Genomic DNA, 19,639 nt, shown 5'->3' with positions numbered 1-19,639 from the left:
GTTTTTCATTGCGCATTATTTTCTTGCCAATGGAAAATTTTACAAGTTTTTCATTCGGTAATTCATCAACTTCAAATAAAGTTTGGAAAAAAATTATTAGCGAAGTAAGTAGCTTACAATGTGTACTTTCAAAATATACTTTCATATTATTTGTCTGTACTTCAACTGATTTTCATAATTTTTTTCATTTTTCATAAACTGAGCCGATTTTTTGCATGGGTATAAATATGGACCCCTAAATTTTTTTACCTAATTCTGATTCAATATTTTTTAGAATATCGAGAAAAGTGTTATTAACAAAGAAGACAAGTCCAAAGTGTCAAAATGGAACCATGATTTTTTTCATTTTTCATAAACTTGGCCAATTTTTTGCATGGGTATAAATATGAACCCCTAATTTTTTTTCATCTAATTTTGATTCAATGGTTTTTAGAATACCTAGAAAAGTGTTATTAATAAAGAAGACAAGTCCAAAGCATCGAAAAACAGCTTTAAATAAATTTTTGTTCAATTTTCTGAACTTTTTATTCATTTTTTGAGGGGGGTCCATATTTGTACCAGAGTCCATATTTGTACCATTTTATGTCACTTTTCGAAATTTCAAATTTCTCCGTGAGTTTTCAACAAAAGAAATACATTTTTTTACACAATATACTAGAGTCTTTGACCTTTTGAATGGTATACTCGAAAAAAATTTTGATAATTTTTTCTACCCTTTAAAGCCAAAAAGCTAGAGGGGGTCCATATTTGTACCTTCTCCTCTACATATATTCTATGGTATCTTTCTTTCATGATATTTTTTTAATAAAATTACAGGCTATGCTTTTTACTCAATTTTACCTCGGGTTCCTTAACATTGGTTACAATTAATTTATTTGTTTATAAGTAGATATTAATATTTTTTTCAAATTTTAAAATATTTTATCATGAGTAAAATGCATGAGGTTTTTTGATTTGTCACATTGTGATGAATGGGCACCAGTTGAGCAACAAGTGTTCACATCTAGTTACTTGAAAACATTGAAATAAAAACAGTTCATGAAGAGGCAGCACCTCCACCTGTGTAGGTGTATGGTACAGTACGTATATGTACGTTACAGATACATTAAATAATAGGTAAGTAGGTAATCATTTCGTTATTTATCGAAAATTATAGCCTTTTAATGTTGAGATTAATTCATTTGCTAATAATCATTTTCTAAGTGATATATATATTACGTATTTACTAACTTAAGCAGTACGTTTTCAAACATTTAGAGTCAACGTTATTGTTAATTAAGAAAATGAGATAAGATAGGGTCGAAGACGACCTGCTGTCATCTTGATTTTTTCCGGATTGCCTATCAGAGGTTGAATAATTAATTTTTTTCGAGCATATCTAATTGAAAATAAATCAAATTATGCTACTAACCTGATAAGTTGCCTATTACTGTGTTGCAGGCGGTATGTGGGTTTTTTTAGATGCAGGTAGATAAGTATTTTTATTTTGTGATAGGAAAGCAAAGCTTGTTTTTATCGAACATTTATCTAAGCACCACAACATAATAGGTGAGTAAGTAAGTAAGTAAGTACTTGAAAAAAAGAGATTTATAAAAATCTACGAAGATTAGTTTCAAAAGTATGAAGTAGGCACCTACCCAGTACCTACAATACGTACCTACTGAATGATTTTTGGATCATTTAAATAAAAAATTAATTTTTTTTCAAGGCTCAAGTTATGTTGCATCTTACGAAATCTCATTTAGAAACAGGTAGATATACCTACACTTAAATAGTAAACACCTATTGGAGCTGCTATACGGTTTCGTCTGTCTGTAGGTAATGAATTGAAAAAAATGAAGTCGTTAGAATTAATCAACATTTGAGAATAAATTTATCAATTACTAAATTTACAAATTGACATTCTATCATATTAATATGTCTATGACATCAGGAAATGATTTTATCTCGAGTTGATAGAGTCAGATGGGTTTCGAGATGATTCGGGAAATTGAAAAACTTAATTACTTGTTTTATCGTAGGTAGGTAGAGGTACATTAATAAATAGGTATTGAATGGATAAGGTGTAAGTCTCAATGCTTAAATAGGTACTTAGAAACATTAGTTTACTCACTGATGTTAGATAAACGCGTGTTTTCCGTACAATAATACGAAAGTAAATTCATTTCTGTTTATTTTACGTACGAGTACGTTTGCTTATCTATGTACTACACTGACGTAAATGGTGAGTTTTTAAATTTTTTTAAAATCACTTCATAACTTGGGTATCACTAAGCTGCATCATGTTGTGTCCATTACAAGTTGTTCCCTTCGTTTACTTTTTTTCACTCTCATTTCATTTCAAAAATACTAACTATAGGTACCTATTTACTTTTTAAACGCTATTTTCATTTTCAATACAGATGAATTTATTCCACGAAAACGTAATACAAACCATATTAACTTCCGAACACCCAAATAACGTCTCATCAATTCGAATTCTGGATTGGAAAATCGATGGCATGACTGGAAAATGCATCATTACCTACGCGTCTGTATTATCTCGACTCATCATTCGTTATCAACTGGAAATTGAAAAGAATGCTCCTTGGATGGAAAAAATTTTCATAATCAAAGATCCCACCAAAGCTCCTATATACAATTACATCAAAATTATGGGTTGGTACGATAACGAGGTAATGATGTATAACGAAGTACTTCCGAAAATGTTCACATTCATCGAAGACGAATGCTTCGCACCTCGACTGCACTACTTCAATGACGAAATGTTACTCGTGCTCGAAGATTTATCTGAAACTGGATATAAATGTGGATCGCATGCTCGAAAGCTCGACTTCGAACATTGTATTCACGCTCTCAGATCTCTAGCAAAATTCCACGCTTTATCTGTCAAACTAGAAAGTACACTAGGTCTACCAGAATTGGTGAAACGTAATGCTCTGTTTAATACGACTAGAGTCCGAGATCTCGCCATTGCTATTGCTAAACGAATTCCTCCGTTTATCGATTCGATTCCGCAACACATCAAACATCTTTATCCAAATATGATCACCCAATTTAGAAATCTTTCCGCCGAAAACCTGATAGATATAAAGAACAGTTCTTCGTGTTACAAATTCAACGTTCTGAATCACGGTGATTTCAGCATCAATAACATTATGTACAATTATGACGCTTTTGGAACTGTGAGACATGTCAAAATCATCGATTTTCAACTCTCTCACTGGAGTAGCCCCGCCAACGATTTGCTATTTTTTACCATAACCAGTATGAAGTTCGAGGTGTACCAGAAATATTTTCCTGTATTGTTGAAAATTTACTTGGATACTCTGAGAAAGATACTGTGTCAATTGGGCTGTCCTACTCCTGCATATGATGTGCAAAGTCTTCTCGATGATATGGATACTTTGTATCCTTACGCATTGTACATCTTGAGTTGCGTGATGCCTTTCATCATGATAGATCCAAACGACCCTCATGATGCCGAAAGTGTAATCAAAGATGGCATGATAGATTTCAGTAACGGAAAAAATGTTCTTAGCCGAAAAAATTATCAAGAAACTATGATAAGATGGTTGGAACATTTTGCTAAAAAAGACAGGTAACATTCCATAGATAGAAACGTAGAATTCTCGCAAGTGGTTTCACGCCTTTTCCTTTTTGAACAATCTTTAAAGTAATAAAGTTGGCTATACAGGAGTAAAGGTACGACCATTTCAAAAAAAATTGTTTTCCCCCTTGAAATTTAGCTGCATTTTTGAAAAATGGTAGGCAATGATTCCACAAAACTGATGTTTTTAAAAGAACGAACTTTTCCAGTGACACTGATGGAAATTAGTGAGTATACTGATACTGAAATTATTTGTACGAGTAAGTACCTATTTTTTAATACAGGCCTTCTTCTTTTAGGAACTTTTCGTATTGATGAAAAGACCATTTTAGACTGAAGAGAGAACTTGTTGAAACTGGATTTGGGGGTAATAGAACATTCAACAGAATCTAAAAATTAATCAGTTGTATTCGTCTTCATCTATTACCTAATATCATAACTACATACTTAATATTCTTAGGTAGCTGTAGTTGATTCACTCATGATGTCATTGAATATTATGTACCTTTCTTCATATTCTGGATGAAATACTACATTTTTCAAATTTACTTTGCACTTAGGTAGGTAGGTACCTATTCAATAATTTTCAATGTAGGTAATTATGATTAACTCGTATAATTATTTTAAAATTTTAAAATTATTTTTGAAACCATTATGATCAGCAAATATTAACAATCAAAAACTACATATCAACCTACTTAATGTTATAGATAAGTAATACCTATCTAAATGAAATTACCTTGAATAACAATAAAACGTATTGTCATTTAAAAAAATTGAATTTTTGAAAGAAAAATACAGTGCATCAAATGTCTGTGAAGTTGAAGTAAATTACAACTATTATTTAGATAGATATCTTACAGCTCATCACAACATTCAAGTGGGTTAATCTAAATACCCATACTTGAAGATGCGATCATCCGTTCACCATCAAAGAACATTATCAGTTTGAAAAGTAATAAAAATGATTCCAAGAACTGAGTTCAAATTTGCTCTCAATGAAACGAAACCAAAGCGAAAGTTTTCCATCTTTATCAACCAATTTTTAAGCTCTGAGACATTAAGTACATTAAGTACTTCGCGAAAAATCGCGTTCAGGAATGAATTCTACACCAGTAAGAATGAACAGATGAGTTGAAAAAGCTGCTATTGTCACAGAATCTGCCCAAGGGCACGTAACAGTAGTTTTCGTTTATCATTATTATGATCATCTTTTATTCTTTTCACTTTGTTTTTTGCTTCACAGCATCACATTCGTAATTGCCAATAGACTGGCTAAAATACATTATGTACTTTAAGTGATGTAATGCTCGTTACAAGCCTCTTTCTTTGATTTTTTACCCATACTAATTCGTGATAACGAATGATAACCCACTACCAACACAGGAACTGAATAGGTTGTCAAGATGCAAATAACAGATAGGTACTAGGTATAATGAAAGCAAATAGATAATGAAGCAAATAGTATGTACCAATATTTAGGTATATTCATTTAGAATAGCAATGAAATTAAGTGCTAAAGTGGAGAGGTCGAAACGCCTACAATCGAGAAGTGTGCGAGCCAATAAATGTGAAATTACCTTGAATGATTGTAAATATTGGCACGAAAGAATTGAGTTTTCGGCGGGTAAAAAACCAAGTACCTATATACTTTGATATTTGTAAAGTTAAGATAAGTAACTCGATTCAAGCAGGTTTATCTATTTGAAGATTTGATCATCGCTTCTCATTGTCGAAGAACATTGTCACAGTACAAACAATACCTATCTAATAAACGCTTACCACTCAGTTGAGATTTTCCCTTCAGCTAAGAATAACCTAAGTAACAGTTTCTTACAACTACACTTCGTTCAATTTTTTAAATTTAAAAGTGAATTTAAATCAGTTATGGGTAGACTAACTGGAAAAGTTGCCATTATCACAGGGTCAACTCAAGGGTGAGTACGTAAACGTATAATACAGTAAATTTTAAATTCATCGTCATTATGGACTTTTTTAAATTATTTTTCAAAAATATTTCTTCAATTAGGTACAGAACAATTTTTTCTCTTCATTTGAATTTTCCCTAATTTTTTTTTACTAAAAATCTATCTAATGAGTTGGGTACCTATTTAATTTAGTACCAACTTTGGAACAATTTCAAGCATAAATTCCAAAAGAAGTTAGTCAAAAAAAAAGTTCGAATCGGAAATGATTTATCACTCCTGGACTATATTGGGTTCAATTTTTTCACAATTGGAAGCCATTTATGAAAACTTCAAAACTTATGGGTGATTCATTAAAGTTCTTTTGCACCACAGAATCGGATTTGCAATAGCCAATAAACTGGCCACTGAAGGAGCCAAAGTAGTGATCAGCAGCCGACAAGAGGTCAATGTAAACGAAGCAGTGGAAAAATTGAAAAATAATGGTCATCAAAATAATATAAGTGGTGTCGTATGTCACGTTGGCAATAAGGAAGACCGTAAGAGATTATACGAAGAAGTTGGTACACCTCACAAGTTGTACATACATATTTCATAGTCGAAGAAATCTCAACCCTAGGAAAATGATTGGATCAGATCTGATGTGATCAGATCAAATTACATACATCCAAGAAATGTTCGAATTTGATCTGATCTAATCAGATGCGATCAAAGAGCTTTCTATACCTAACTATTTGTACCTACAGATCCGATCAGATTGGATCATTTTTCTTTGAATAAGTAGAAATGATTTTTGATCTGTTCAGATCAGTATTTAGGTATCAAATCAGATCAGCTTTGTAAAGTGAATTTTTTGATTGATGTACATAATTAGATCCAATCATTTTCCCTCAAAGAAGTGACAGATTAGGTGGACCAACCTAATTAATCGTTTTGTCATAGGCTTTGAATAAATTTGGAGGTATAGATATATTAATTTCCAACGCAGCTGTAAATCCTTTCGTGGGTTTCACTGTTGACGTAAGTATGTAGTTAGGTAGGTAGGTATATTATAAATTTATACCTACGAGTATTTGTAGATACTTTACCCGATTACCGAATTATGTCACGATGAAGAAAATAAACCGAATTTTATTCAACAGTGTCCGGAAGATAAATGGGATAAATTATTCGACACAAACGTCAAAAGTGCATTTCTCCTGACAAAAGAAGTAGTACCTCATTTGAAAGAAAGAAAAGGTGGTTCGATTATTAATATATCCTCATTAGCTGGCCTGCAACCTGTACCGGTAATTTATTCGTAAACTAAGTAAATTTATATCCTATATATTTTATGATCACCTCGAACATCAACAGAGCACTATTCTTACAAAAACTTTGCACCTATTTAGATGCATGGGCCATACTGTGTTAGTAAAACGGCAATACTCGGATTAACGAGAGTATTCGCCGACGAGCTTGCTCAATTCAACATCCGAGTCAACTGTATAGCTCCTGGACTAGTCCGGACAAAATTCGCTGAACATGTTAGTTCAATCAGATTTTTTCCAATAATCAATCCAATTAAAATATTCGCGCTTTACTGATCATATCCATTATTCTTTTGTTTTCTTGCGCAGATTTACGAAAATAAAATTCTCCACGATGCTATTCTGTCTCAAATTCCTATGGGAAGGTAAGTTTTTGAATTGATTTAGAAAGGGAAAGTAAAGAATGATAATTTTAATTGGATCATATTTTGAGCCATTTGAACTGTTTATTACAGAACTGGCGAGCCACGTGATGTGGAAGGAATTGCTGCTTTTTTGTGCTCTGATGATGCGAACTATATTACTGGAGAAACGATCGCTGTTGCTGGAGGAATGCATACGAGATTATAGATGTTTCAGAGATGTTGATTGAATTCTTATCGATGTAGGTAATTAATATTCAATATATTATTTATCTCATGCTCTTCCTTTTGTTCATCATTTATTTCTCTTTTGAAGATAAAATTCACTTTAGCTGTTTTAAGTACATATTTCAAGCTTGTTAAAGAAACTGGATAAAAAATCCGCGGTTCTTCATAAACAAATAGATAGGTTTAGGTACCTACCTAAGAAAATGATAGCATTAATTTTGCAACGCGATAGTGATCGAGCTGTCCTCTCTCCCAGTTCAATCCAACTCTGTGGAGGAATAGATAGCCTAGTTAAAATAATATTTTTTGCATTTGTTTTGTTGGACGGCGGGGTGGGGCACGATTGGCACGAGTATGCCCCTAGATTAGGTTATAAGCCTACGTAGAAATATTAAAAAACACTTACGTGGTCAGATCTTCCGAGGAAAATCTTGACGCTACAAATGGAAACCTTGATATCTGAAAACAAAAACAAAAGAATCAATTAAATTAAAACGAACAGATACGAGATTAATTTCCAATCCAGATTACCAGCAACTAAATATAAGAAGAGAAAGATTCTTTTACATCTTCACTCGAGCAAAGACACCCACCTAAACTTTCTCAAAAATTGATCACATTTTCGAAACTCGTCGGGACAATCTAAGAAAGTAATTCTACAACAGCAATAAACCTCTAACTTCCTTAGCTCGCTAATGAATACTAGAGCAAGTAAACGAAGACCGAATTTTATTCCAATTATTCGAAAATTTATTTTCTTCTCGACTACCTACCTAGGTAAACTTATACAATCTACTATATTCCAGAACAAAGAAATCCATTACTGGTTAATTAGATGACCGTTTCGGTTAATTAAACTTTCTCGTAATAATTAATTATATAAAATGAAATGGAACCACGGTTTATTCTACCGCTAAAAGGTGAAATTGATATTGAACGGATACATAAGGATTACCGACGCTTTATTTGCCTTTCTTGTATTGAATTAAACTAAGGCTTTGGATGGAAAAAAATTACACGACGAGCCATAATGCTATACCTACTGCGAATAGGTGAATTTCAAAATTTATGCAACATTTCTAAGCACTTCGTTATTTACACTCCATTATTATTCAACATTCGTTGCGATTTCTTCGGCCTACGTATTTTACTACTGCAGTATATTGTGATGATATTCATCATCTTTTAAAATACCAAGGTAGGTATTACGAGTAGGTACATCCGTGATAAATTAAGGCGGTGCTCCGAATACAAGATTGTATCAATTTGGCAGGAATTTTCGAGTCGGGATTACCTATTTTCGAATGTATTTTTGAAGTTGAGAATGCTCGAAAGTGGTTCGATATTGAAATTCAGAAATATTTTCCAAGACATTTGTAACAGATTAGGGAAGAACAAGAATTAATCATTGAAATTTTTAGAAATTAGCCAAATTGAGCATTGCTACATCAATATTATTTTCCGAACTGTTGATATCTCAACATTATTACATAGGGTCTTAATGGGGGTTAAGCAAAGGACGATTGTGAGTTCAAAATTACGTTTCTTTACAATTTAAAATATTGGCATTAAAAAATTAAATTCCCGTAAAATTTTTCACTCGATAAATTTTCAAAAAAAGTTACCTCAAAGTACATATTCAAAATTTCGGTGTGAATAAAAAATTGTCAACAGGAAAAAATTATCAGTCCCATAAAAAAATTATATTTTCCCCAGGATTGATAAGTACATATAAATAGGTACCTACTTTTTTTGATGATGCATTTCAACATTCAATGTCAAACTCTTAAAGATATCATTCGAGTAATATATTTTTCGCTCGAAGTTTCTTTCACCAATAAATCATTTTGAAAAACGAAAAAAAAAAAATGGTTAGTCGAATCACCAGTAGCTGTAAATCTAACCGAGATACAAAGTAATATTTTCATGTTGACAATTCATACGAACGAGGTTGGCAAATTAAAAACCAAAAGAAAAAAGGTTTCAAATGATTTTTGAAATAAAAAAACGTGCTGGGAAAAATTTCATCGTTTTAATCATTTTTATTTCCCGCCTTTTTCTTTTATTTCGACAAAAAATTTAAAAATTCGAAGGAAAAATTGTTCACAAATCGATATTTCTCTTTTGGATATTTCAAAGTAAATTTCGAACTAACTGCGAATTCCTTCCCCACGTTTATCGAATTATTCGGTATTCGCCTTTCAAATAGGCTAGGTGTACTAGAGGTTGATTTGTTGTACGTGTCCTACAAATGAAGAGAAAAAGTAACGAGTGTTTCAAACCGTTTAAAACATTGTTTCAAACTCTAGCTTTTTTCCAAAGAGTTTTTTTTTCGTAGGTACCTACGTTTTTAATTAGTTTAAAACCAAAACACCCGCATGTTTCGTGAATTTTTCCGCAAAAAACTCAAACTTTTTCCCAGCTCTGTCAATGTAAGAGAGAAAATACTTTCCTCGTAATGTTGAAGAACATCAAATAGTTGACGCTAAACAATTTCCTCACAAAACATACCTAAACCTTAAGCGTTACATTAGCTATGGTTCGCATACGTCTTCGAAAATATACGAGTAGCGCAGGTAAGCCTAAAAAACACGCAAGTAGGAGTATGTATTTTTAACGACAAAATATTCTGAATTCTAGATCGTTATAGGCAGCCCTGCGGTTTAACTATGGACTCATTTTTAAGGCAAGGAAAACAAAACAAAAAAAAACTGAAATACGAACAGGCTACGTAGAATGATGGTTTCTTCTTTCTTATTAAAATTATCGTACACAAAAATCTCCCATAACGAGCTTTTAAATGGTTAATTTCTTACGACACAGCATATTTCACAATGATAATAATACCTACCTAATTTGTTCAAATTATTTTCAGTTCTTCATACGATATTGGAAAGAAATTGACAAAACAATTTATAATTCCAAATTCGCTACATGTAATTCCCCAGAAGCAATTTATTTCTATATAAAATATTTATAAATTTACGAAAAACCTTTTTTCAAAGAATAAATGGTAGGTAGGTATAGGTACTTTACCGCCAAAAAAAAATAACATTGTTTATCGTAAAAAGAGAAATAAAATTTATGAAAACCTAATAAATCGCTAGCCCATAAAAGATTTCAAAGTTCAATTCGATTTTGAATTTTTTTTTAGCGATTTCACTCTTTAATGAAAAGTACGGTGTTTTTTTTCTCAAACGAATTTTGTTCGGGAAAATCCATCTATTGTGGTGTATCGACTTTTGAAAGAACTGAAGGAAGAAGAAGAAAAAAAGGTACATGGAATTTGTTTCGTAATCCTTGAAACCTATTTTCTTGCAATAAGTATTTTTCACTAGTTACTTTCAAGCAATTTTTTTCAAGCAGGTATCGACCAAAATAAAAGAGGACAGGCTCGAGCAGCAATTTTCAAATTGATTGTCTGCATTAATACACTTTTAGTATAAAATCTTAAAAGAGAAAAAAATTTATAGTTATGTGCACTACTAGAAAGATAGGTAACTTTCAATTTGATTTTTTTGACAATTTTTCCAATATTTTAACCATTACAGTTTTTTAAAAAAATCAAAATTTGAAAAAAAAAATTGAAAATTATTAAAAAATGTTGCTCTCATCTTCAAAGTCTGGAGCAATTTTAAAAAATTGAAACCAGATCGCAGGTACATAATACATGGATGAGTAAGTACGAATTTTGATAAATCTTCTCCCCTTATTCAAACAGAAAATCACAAATCAAAAAAAATGAAAACAAAAGCATCTAAAAATAGGCTTATTCTTTCAACGTTGCCAGCTCACACAACCTTCCAAACAACACAACATTCCGAAAACCACAGCCGCATTCGACATTTAATCAAAACAGCCTAATAGCTCACAATTATGAGAAATATCCACCCCTAAAGATAATAAAAAAAGTAATAAATTTTCGTATTTTGAATGACATTGTGAAATATGAGAAAAAACTTTTTTCACCGCACACCGAAAACATATGCAATTCGAAACGCATTAAGCCCATAGTGCGACTGCAACACGATTGAAATGGCAATTCCGGGTTAAAATATCGCGCAAAATGCGTTTTTAATGGTACAAACGAGCAATCGCAAAATAACGTGCCAAAAGAGAGTAAAAAACTCGTCCAACGTACTCCACCCTACCGCTCGCGTCGTGAATTAAAGCTACGCTAAGTGGTAAAAAAGTTTACACTTTGGGGTTATACTGTAGTAGGTAGGTAGGTATGTTGTACATACACAATAATTAGAAATGTTTAAAGTAACATTATAAAATGCACACATTAAACGAATTCGTTCATCGTACATTGAAAAGGCAACGAACAAAAAAAAAAGTGTTACAAATCTCGCCTTTATTTAAACAAAGTAAGCTATACAGTTATTGCACCGCGTTAATATACGTACAATAAAATATTTAATACTTGCAACTCTCGGGTCGTTGGAGCTTTTATCAAAGGTCGTAAAGTCGTCAACACTCTGCACAATGGTTCATCTCTAACTAGCAACGCTGACAAATACAATTAGGTACACGGCTAGAATGCGAAATATTGAGAGAAGACCGAAGATTAAAGGATATTCAACGTAATCCTTTACACATCAGTATTTTGAAAACCGATGTCTCCTTATTTACTTTTACTCGCCTACAGCCTCTGTTCATAAAACAACGCCAATTAAATGTTACGAGTAAATAAGAAAAATATGTTCTTTGTGTACAAGTAGTAATACTTCTGTTGTCAATGTTTGTTCTTTTGTTTCAACATCACGAGCACGTATAAACAAACTTTTTTTTATTTGCTTAAAAATATTTTACCCTAACAACTTCACGTAATTCGGTTAATTTTTTCGAAGAAAAAGAAAAAAACAATGTAAACGTAGGTATAACAAATGTGCAGGTACGTAACGACTTAATGAATTTTTCAACAAATGGAAATTAACGAATGATTCGACAAACATCCCATTGTCGTTCGAGATCGAATTTTTCCCTCCCAGTAAATATGTTCATTTCTTTCTATACTTATTAAATAGGTATAGAGATATACGTACCTATTTTTACAATATTTATCTCGTGTTTCGTTCTTGTTGCCTGTAGCCTGTACTATCTAGATACCTGTATAAAAATTCTTTTAGTAGGTATAGTAGGAGTATTTTTTTCCACACAGTTTTGAAACCTCTTTTGTTGTTTGAATAATGATGGGTATTTTTTACGTTTATCGTTATGTTTTTAGTTTTATTTTTTAGTTGATTGTGTGCGATTCTCATTCTAGTGGTTTATCGCACGCGGCAATTGCGATCATTTGTTACCACCTGCCAGACATTTTGTTGATGAATAAATTATGCAAAGGATATTCCCAATTGCTTTCAGAATGCGTCAAAAAGAGTAGGTATGTACCTATATACCTAAGTATTCCAGCCACATGAACGTATATTTTTAAAAATTTTAATTTCCTAATGCCATGTTTTAAAAATAGAATCAAGTTTGTATGTATTAATCACTAGCTTGATATTTTTCATCGATAAGAATGAAAGATGCATACCTCCTTTGAACGTATACAATCTACATATAAAAGGTACCTAGACCTACCTATCATGTTTCAGATGTAGCCACGGTATGAAGGTAGTATAGCAATTAAATTTGACCCAAAAATTAAATGGTTCACTCGCTACTACGCAACTTCTTCTCCCATAACTGCCATAAAATATTCGCTTACTTGTAACAAGACCCCTTTGAATGAAATTCCGGTCAAAGAGAGAAGGTTATTGACTATAGGTATACATATTTGCACAAACGTGTTCAGAAAATAACCCTTCTCGGATGGATGATGATTTTTAAACAAATGGAACACTTTTGCATCAAATACTGTACGAGTGCATATTTACTTTACAGTGCATAACTGCATACCTACCTAAGTTGTAAAATTAATTTTCTAATAATTAACCTCCAGTTTGAATTAATTCATTTCTGATCAACTGGTCACGAAAAATGTACAAGTTTCGTAATTTAAACACTAGATATAGGTACAATTTATTTGGGACTGTAAGATATATGGGGTTGTTTGAGCAATCTTCCTCCCTATAGGTGTACTTCCAAAATTACAAAATTACCAGTAATTTACCAAAAAAATCAAATCACCATTAATTTACCAAAAAATTACCAAATTACCGATACTTTACTAAAAATTACCAAATTACCAGTAATTTACCAAAAATTACCAAATTACCGGTACCTTACCAAAAATTACCAAATTACTGGTCACTTATCAAAAATACCCAATTACCAGTAACATACCAAAAAGATTGAATTATCTATCAGTTATTCACATAAATACAGTACTTTACCAAAGATTACTGATAAATTACCAAAAATTGAAGCCCAAAACTTTGAAACACTTTAGCAGTTGAACGAAAGATTTTTTTAGCAAAAATGAAAAGAACAGAAATTGTTTCTTTTTAACTCTACTTTAAAATCTGCCATTAATTTTGTGAGAAATCAAGTGAAGTGAAATCAAATTTTGAACAACAATTGATCATTTTATAATTTTTTTGAAATTTGATCAGATTCAAATTTGGGACCTATGCTATTAATAGTACATATCAATGAGTATACTGACATTTCAATTTAAAAATAATTTTCTACAGAGAAAATAAATAACTTCAACGCAATTTTTTAATATTTTAAATGCAGCTTTCGACTTTTATACTAACTCATGCAATGGAAATTTAAGCTTCCACCTTTAAAATTCAAAAAGCTTTTCAAACAATTTCTGATAATCACTCACTTACTTATTTTCTCCAATATCTTATAAACAGATTCTTCAAATGTTTGACTTTTGCGAAAAATCCATTCATATTTACAGAAAACCGGTTATGCAATTTTATTAACATGTACGAATTCTACGAGTAGGTAAGGTATGTGTAATCGAATTTTGAGCTGATAAGAGTGACAGAAAAGCAACCTCGACATTCAAGAACCCAAAAAATAGAATAAAACAATAAGATTATCATCGAGTGAGACTTTTTCCAACACATACAATATACATATTTCCCTAAACACAAAACAACACCTTATTTGCAATATTTTTATAGCTGTTTTTCAAATCACATTACCTATTTGCCATCATCTCATCTTTTATACGTAAAAGAGAAAAAAACAAAATCGAAAAAAAAATACATGTACAACAAAGTTTCGACTTTGTTTTAAATATCGTCGGCTATAAATTTGTTGAAATTTCGTTCCTTGTTCTAATTACCTCGGTAATGCGTCCAACTCGGAAGAAATTTCATTGAAACGGTAACAAATGAGAATGGATTTGGCACGTTTAAACGTGAAAATCGCACTTATTAAAATGAAAGTTGAAACTTTTTGAATAATTTAAAAAATATCGTTAATTATTAAAAACCATTTGTGTAAAAATTGTTGAAACTTTCAACTCTTGATTTTTTTTTCTTTCTCTCTCACCCTTTCTCTGGAATTATATTTCAGAAAAGGAAAGATCTAAGCTCTAGAAAAAGTCCTACTTTATGAGTAATACCGGTTAACTTTAAAGCGTATACACTTAAATAATTAATTACTTCAGATACTAAAAAGTTTGTTTTCATTGTACCAAAGTTTTGAAGATACGAAACACTCTTTTTTTTTCTTTAAATTTGGTTTTATAATGACTGCAACGACTTTTCACTTTTTTTTCAGCTTCATTAATGTCTCCAGGATTCGTCGTGTGAAAATTAGCGACGTGTGTTAAGGTTACGTATGTAGATGTGTTTCAAAGATCAAGATTGAGATTCGTTTGTGATCTATCAAATTTTTAAAAAATCTCTTTATTTAATGTTCAATTATGGTACCTATACCTAACATCGTTAAAAAAAAAACTGTGATAGGTACATCTACATACATACCTACTTTTGCTTTTGATAAAAATTTCTAATTTAAACAAAAACGTTTGAAAATTTCTCAATTTTAAAGTGAAATTCAGAGCTTCAAGATCAATGAAGCGAACTTGTGTTTTTTACTTCGAGACTTTTTTGAAGGTCATTAATTTGACAACATTTCACAATTACCTTTTTCCTCCCAAACTTATTTTTAAAAATTAATAAAATAAAAATCGATCCACCTGAGATCCATCAGTTGCCAGCTACTTTATACAGATACTTAAGTACAAAATAATTAACAAACTTTTATTACCGAGATGTTTGACACGTGGTGTGATTTTATACCTAGGGTTGAACTTTACAAAAATTCCAAGCCATTCGCAAAGTTTTTCTTTGAAACGAATTTTTCGTGTCATCCCGATAAACGCTGCGTTAAAAATTCTCCTCTGCGATGTTTCGTTGATCCGTTTCCTATTTCTTCGGCAACTTATTTCATTGGAGCAAAATTACACATCTCGTGAACTTTAAAAACCTCTTGTTTGGCGTTTGGTGATTCAACAACATCTCTAATGGTGCGAATTCGAAAAAGAATCATGAAACGAGCCCGTTTTTCGGGTATGAAAAAAATATTAATATATCGGCTGTTTCAGAAATTCAGACCTTAGACTCTACGCGGCCCGGTAATGAAATACACGTTTGGGCTAACGAGTTTTTCATAACGTAAATGTACTAGAATAATATTATAAAAACAGAGAAAAACAATAACGAAAAAGATTTGGTAAATTTCTTTTTAAATATGTTAAAATACTAGCGAATGTAAAACACCTGTATGAATTTTTTTTTTAAAGGACGAATCTGCGTAAGGATAATTTTATATTTTATACGAAAGGGAAATGGGTAAGTATGTGTTGGAATGAAACAAAAGTTAGGTGACTTGAAATGATTAACTTTTGGTCATTTTCAATGAGCGATTTATGCATTGTTTTTGGTAACTTACTTTGAATGGCTTTTATGGATATCAATTTTGCAGTTTTTATGATACTTTTTATCTCGGTAAATCTTTTTTGTAGATCCCTCCTTTAATAAACGCTGAAATCATCAAAATTCATTTTCGTCTTTATCCGTTAATGTTCCTTATTTCGATGGTAGATAGTTGAAATGGACTGCAAATAAAGTTGAGAAACATATTGCAAAAATTCTCAAACACAAAAAAATTGTTAAAAATCACAAAAAATATTAGGTAGGTAATACTCGTAATTCGTGAAAATGAGTGGAAATGACCTTTTTGTGCAGTAGTTAATTCATGCTCCATGATTCAAATCATAATATATTTATCGTGATTTTACTCAGCCCTTAGTCGAATTATATATCCAATAAGATCCAAAAGGGATCCAATTGCATAAATATTTTTCAAAAACTTTGATCAATTTGGACTCATCAATTCCAAAACTTTTACACTGGATGTTCTAGAAATTACAAAAAATTGACTAATTTTTTTTTTAAATTTCAACGAAAACTTTAAACAATTGAGAGCTGATATGGCACATAAATGAGAGATCGTATTCGAAAAATAAATGTATATTCGAACTGGACGTCCTCAAAAACTTAATCCTGACTCGTCACATTTTCACTTTCGATTTTTGTGTATTTTGGCCAATGACCATGTTTGATATTGAGAGCGCTGATCGCTGGTAGAGGAGTTCAGAGAGAATGGATCAAAAAAATGAACCAAGAAAATTCTTTGAATTTTCATTCAAAAGGGAGAACTCTAAAACCCTCAAGGATGCTGGGATCTCATTTTAAAATTCATTTTCCATTCATCAAAAGGGTAATTCTAAAAAATCTGGCAAATTTCTGTCCCCCGACGATTCCTTGCAATTTCTTCGAAAGTAAAGAAGTGATTTTTTTCAGAACTTGGTTCAATACCTACCACTCGGGCATCCATCCAACCATTCAAACTTGTTTTAACTCCCTCCCCCCCCCCATGGAATCGATTGAATGGCCAAAAGTACCTAGTCGTGGTCTATCCCAGCACAAGTTTTTTTTTCAATCCCGTTTTTATGATAAAAATATGCATTTTATCCAAAAAATAAGTGGTACATATATACAAAAGTTGTTCTAGATGAAATTTTAGACATTTTGAAGCTATCGGTTGACCTCAAAACATTGATTAAATGGCCTCAAGGGAAGTTCAAAATCTGTCCCCGACTTTAATGTCCATCGCCGTGGTCATGTTTCAAATTTTTTTTACCATGTTTAAAATATTTTTTGATGGAAATGAGTGGCTACATTGCTGTGGGTGATTGATAAAAATGTTATCTGCATTTCCAATGTAAAATACGGAAAATACCTATTGATTTAGCAGTCTAAAATTGAAAATAGAGTGAAATTATGTCATGTCTCACATTCAATATCCATCGCCGTGGCACATCATTTTCGTGATTAGTTTTCTAATTCCATATTTTAAAGATTTTCAAAATTTTTTCCTACAGTGGTGTTGTCCTCGACGCGTCGTGGGCATTCTACAGCCACATGGATGACTCAAGAGATACTGGATCTGATGGAAGAACGAAGACAAGCAAACAGACCAAGTAATGAATACACAGTGATAAATAATCAGATCATGGGAATGTGCAGAATGGCCAAAAACAAGTGGTATGAGGAGAAGTGTCAAGAAATAGAAGATCTGGAGAAAAGGCACAACTCTAGAGAAATGCATACCAAAGTGAAGCAGATGATGGCCACCCACAAGAAAAGGAGAAGTGGAATAGCATATATGCGAGGAAAAGACGGAAAGTACTGTGTTACCAATCAAGAAACTGAAGAGGTCTGGATCAGCTACATACAAGAACTGTATGGAGATGATACACGTCCGGCTCAATTTGCAGTTTCATCCACAGAAGAGGCACCACAAATTGAAATGTGGGAGCTGAGGAATGCTGTGAAGCGAGCCAGAAACCACAAAGCAGTGGGAGAAGATCTCATACCAGCAGACTTGATCAAACATTTAACACCAGAGTATGAAAAGGAGCTGCTGAAGATAATAAACAAAATATACGATGAAGGCACTCTGCCTAAGGACTTCAAAGCAGTAAATTTTGTACCAATACCAAAAAAGAACAACTCGCAAAAATGCTCTGAATATAGAACCATCGCACTGATGAGCCACGCACTGAAGCTACTACTCTCCATCATAAATGCCAGAATTGAAAAGAAGATAGATGAAAATCTAAGTGAAACACAATATGGCTTTGTAGCAAAAAAAGGGACGAGAGATGCAATTGCCTTGCTGAAAGTGATCATTCAAAGAGCACTGAATGCAAATAGGGAAATCATTGCTTGCTTCGTCGATTATGAAAAAGCATTTGATCGTGTCAACCATGAGAAGATGTTGGAGATCCTGGAAAAATACAATATCGATAACAAAGACCTGCAAATAATCAAGAACCTGTACTGGGAGCAAAGCGCTAACATCAAGATTGGAACTGAGTACTCAGAGAACGGATGTGGAATAAAGAGAGGTGTGAGGCAAGGATGCCCCCTCTCACCCAGGCTGTTCAACGTGTATGCAGAAGAAATAATGAGAGAAGCGCGAATCGAACGAATGGGATTCAAGATCAACGGCAAGAGAATAAATGAAATAAGTTATGCAGACGACAAAGTGATCCTTGCTGAGACAGAGGCGCAGATGCAGAAAATGATCAACCAAATCAACAGTGCTGGATTAAAATATGGAATGAAAATAAATGCAGGCAAGACCAAGGTGATGAGATTTACGAAAGGAGATGATAAAGAGGTCAAAATCAACATCGGATCACAAGAAATTGAAAATGTAAAGCAATTCAGGTACCTTGGAGCACTGATAAACAACGATGGTAGAGATCATAAAGAAATCAAATCACGGATTGGAATGGCAAAGACTGCTTTCAACAACCTTGCCAATGTGCTGGGAAATCGAACGATGAGTATTGATCTGAGGAAGAGAATTATGCGATGCTACGTATGGACCGTTCTGAAGTATTCCTGCAAAACATGGACCATGAGTGCAGAATGCGAGAAGAAAGTATCCGCTTTTGAGATGTGGTGCTATCGAAGGCTACTACGGATCTCATGGAAGGACTTTGTTACCAACAAGGAAGTACTAGCAAGAATAGGAGAGGAGCGGAAAGTCGTAGCTGAAGACATCAAAAACAGAAAGCTAAAGTATTTAGCTCATAAAATACGAGAAAACGGTATTTTCATGCTAGCGGTACAGGGGAAAATCCAAGGAAGATCGACGAGAGGGAGGAAACGATCGGAACTGTTAACAACAAACTCACCAGCCAACTCCCCC

At 32.6% G+C, this 19,639-nt stretch overlaps 3 protein-coding genes across 8 annotated transcripts in view; 2 read left to right on the top strand and 1 right to left on the bottom strand.

The window, feature by feature from the left end:
• Window positions 1–19,639, bottom strand: part of dpr14 (defective proboscis extension response 14) — a 290,318-nt gene that overhangs the window by 196,506 nt on the left and 74,173 nt on the right. For all 3 annotated transcript variants that reach the window (XM_065343825.1, XM_065343823.1, XM_065343824.1), the window contains exon 3: window positions 7,842–7,894. The gene's annotated coding sequence lies outside the window, so the exon portion shown is untranslated. The remainder of the gene's footprint in view (window positions 1–7,841; window positions 7,895–19,639) is intronic.
• On the top strand, window positions 304–3,932 carry LOC135831381 (uncharacterized). Of its 2 annotated transcripts, XR_010556180.1 has the most exons (4): window positions 304–2,224; window positions 2,403–3,601; window positions 3,750–3,837; window positions 3,910–3,932. XR_010556180.1 is itself a non-coding variant. In XM_065343812.1 (2 exons), exons 1-2 carry the CDS (start codon window positions 2,403–2,405, stop codon window positions 3,769–3,771), a joined length of 1,221 nt encoding a protein of 406 aa, XP_065199884.1. In that variant the 5' UTR covers window positions 2,231–2,402; the 3' UTR covers window positions 3,772–3,824. The 2 variants fall into 2 exon arrangements, 1 of the variants encoding a protein (XP_065199884.1); XM_065343812.1 differs by lacking the exons at window positions 304–2,224; window positions 3,910–3,932 and having other exon boundaries at window positions 2,231–3,601; window positions 3,750–3,824.
• LOC135831387 (dehydrogenase/reductase SDR family member 4-like) lies at window positions 3,944–7,491 on the top strand. 3 transcript variants are annotated; one of them, XM_065343827.1, is made up of 8 exons: window positions 3,944–3,977; window positions 4,071–4,170; window positions 5,911–6,094; window positions 6,478–6,555; window positions 6,678–6,824; window positions 6,927–7,061; window positions 7,155–7,210; window positions 7,301–7,491. In XM_065343827.1, the coding sequence occupies exons 2-8, from the start codon at window positions 4,133–4,135 to the stop codon at window positions 7,413–7,415; spliced, it is 753 nt and encodes a 250-aa protein (XP_065199899.1). In that variant the 5' UTR covers window positions 3,944–3,977; window positions 4,071–4,132; the 3' UTR covers window positions 7,416–7,491. The 3 variants fall into 3 exon arrangements, with proteins under 3 accessions (XP_065199899.1, XP_065199900.1, XP_065199898.1); XM_065343826.1 differs by lacking the exons at window positions 3,944–3,977; window positions 4,071–4,170 and adding an exon at window positions 4,205–5,547; XM_065343828.1 differs by lacking the exons at window positions 3,944–3,977; window positions 4,071–4,170; window positions 6,478–6,555 and adding an exon at window positions 4,198–5,547.

This window comes from Planococcus citri, chromosome 1 (genome assembly GCF_950023065.1).
Source record: "Planococcus citri chromosome 1, ihPlaCitr1.1, whole genome shotgun sequence".
Taxonomy (NCBI): domain Eukaryota; kingdom Metazoa; phylum Arthropoda; class Insecta; order Hemiptera; family Pseudococcidae; genus Planococcus; species Planococcus citri.
This window is presented reverse-complemented; position numbering and strand designations above follow the sequence as displayed.

Excerpts from the sequence above, each read along its gene's own strand:
- LOC135831381 (XM_065343812.1), top strand. The coding sequence starts at position 2,403 with ATGAATTTATTCCACGAAAACGTAATACAAACCATATTAACTTCCGAA. Across the intron at positions 3,602-3,749 it reads CATTTTGCTAAAAAAGACAG|CTGCATTTTTGAAAAATGGT; the intron begins GTAACATTCCAT and ends CTTGAAATTTAG.
- LOC135831387 (XM_065343826.1), top strand. The coding sequence starts at position 5,498 with ATGGGTAGACTAACTGGAAAAGTTGCCATTATCACAGGGTCAACTCAA. Across the intron at positions 6,556-6,677 it reads TCGTGGGTTTCACTGTTGAC|TGTCCGGAAGATAAATGGGA; the intron begins GTAAGTATGTAG and ends TTTATTCAACAG. Across the intron at positions 7,062-7,154 it reads GGACAAAATTCGCTGAACAT|ATTTACGAAAATAAAATTCT; the intron begins GTTAGTTCAATC and ends TTTCTTGCGCAG.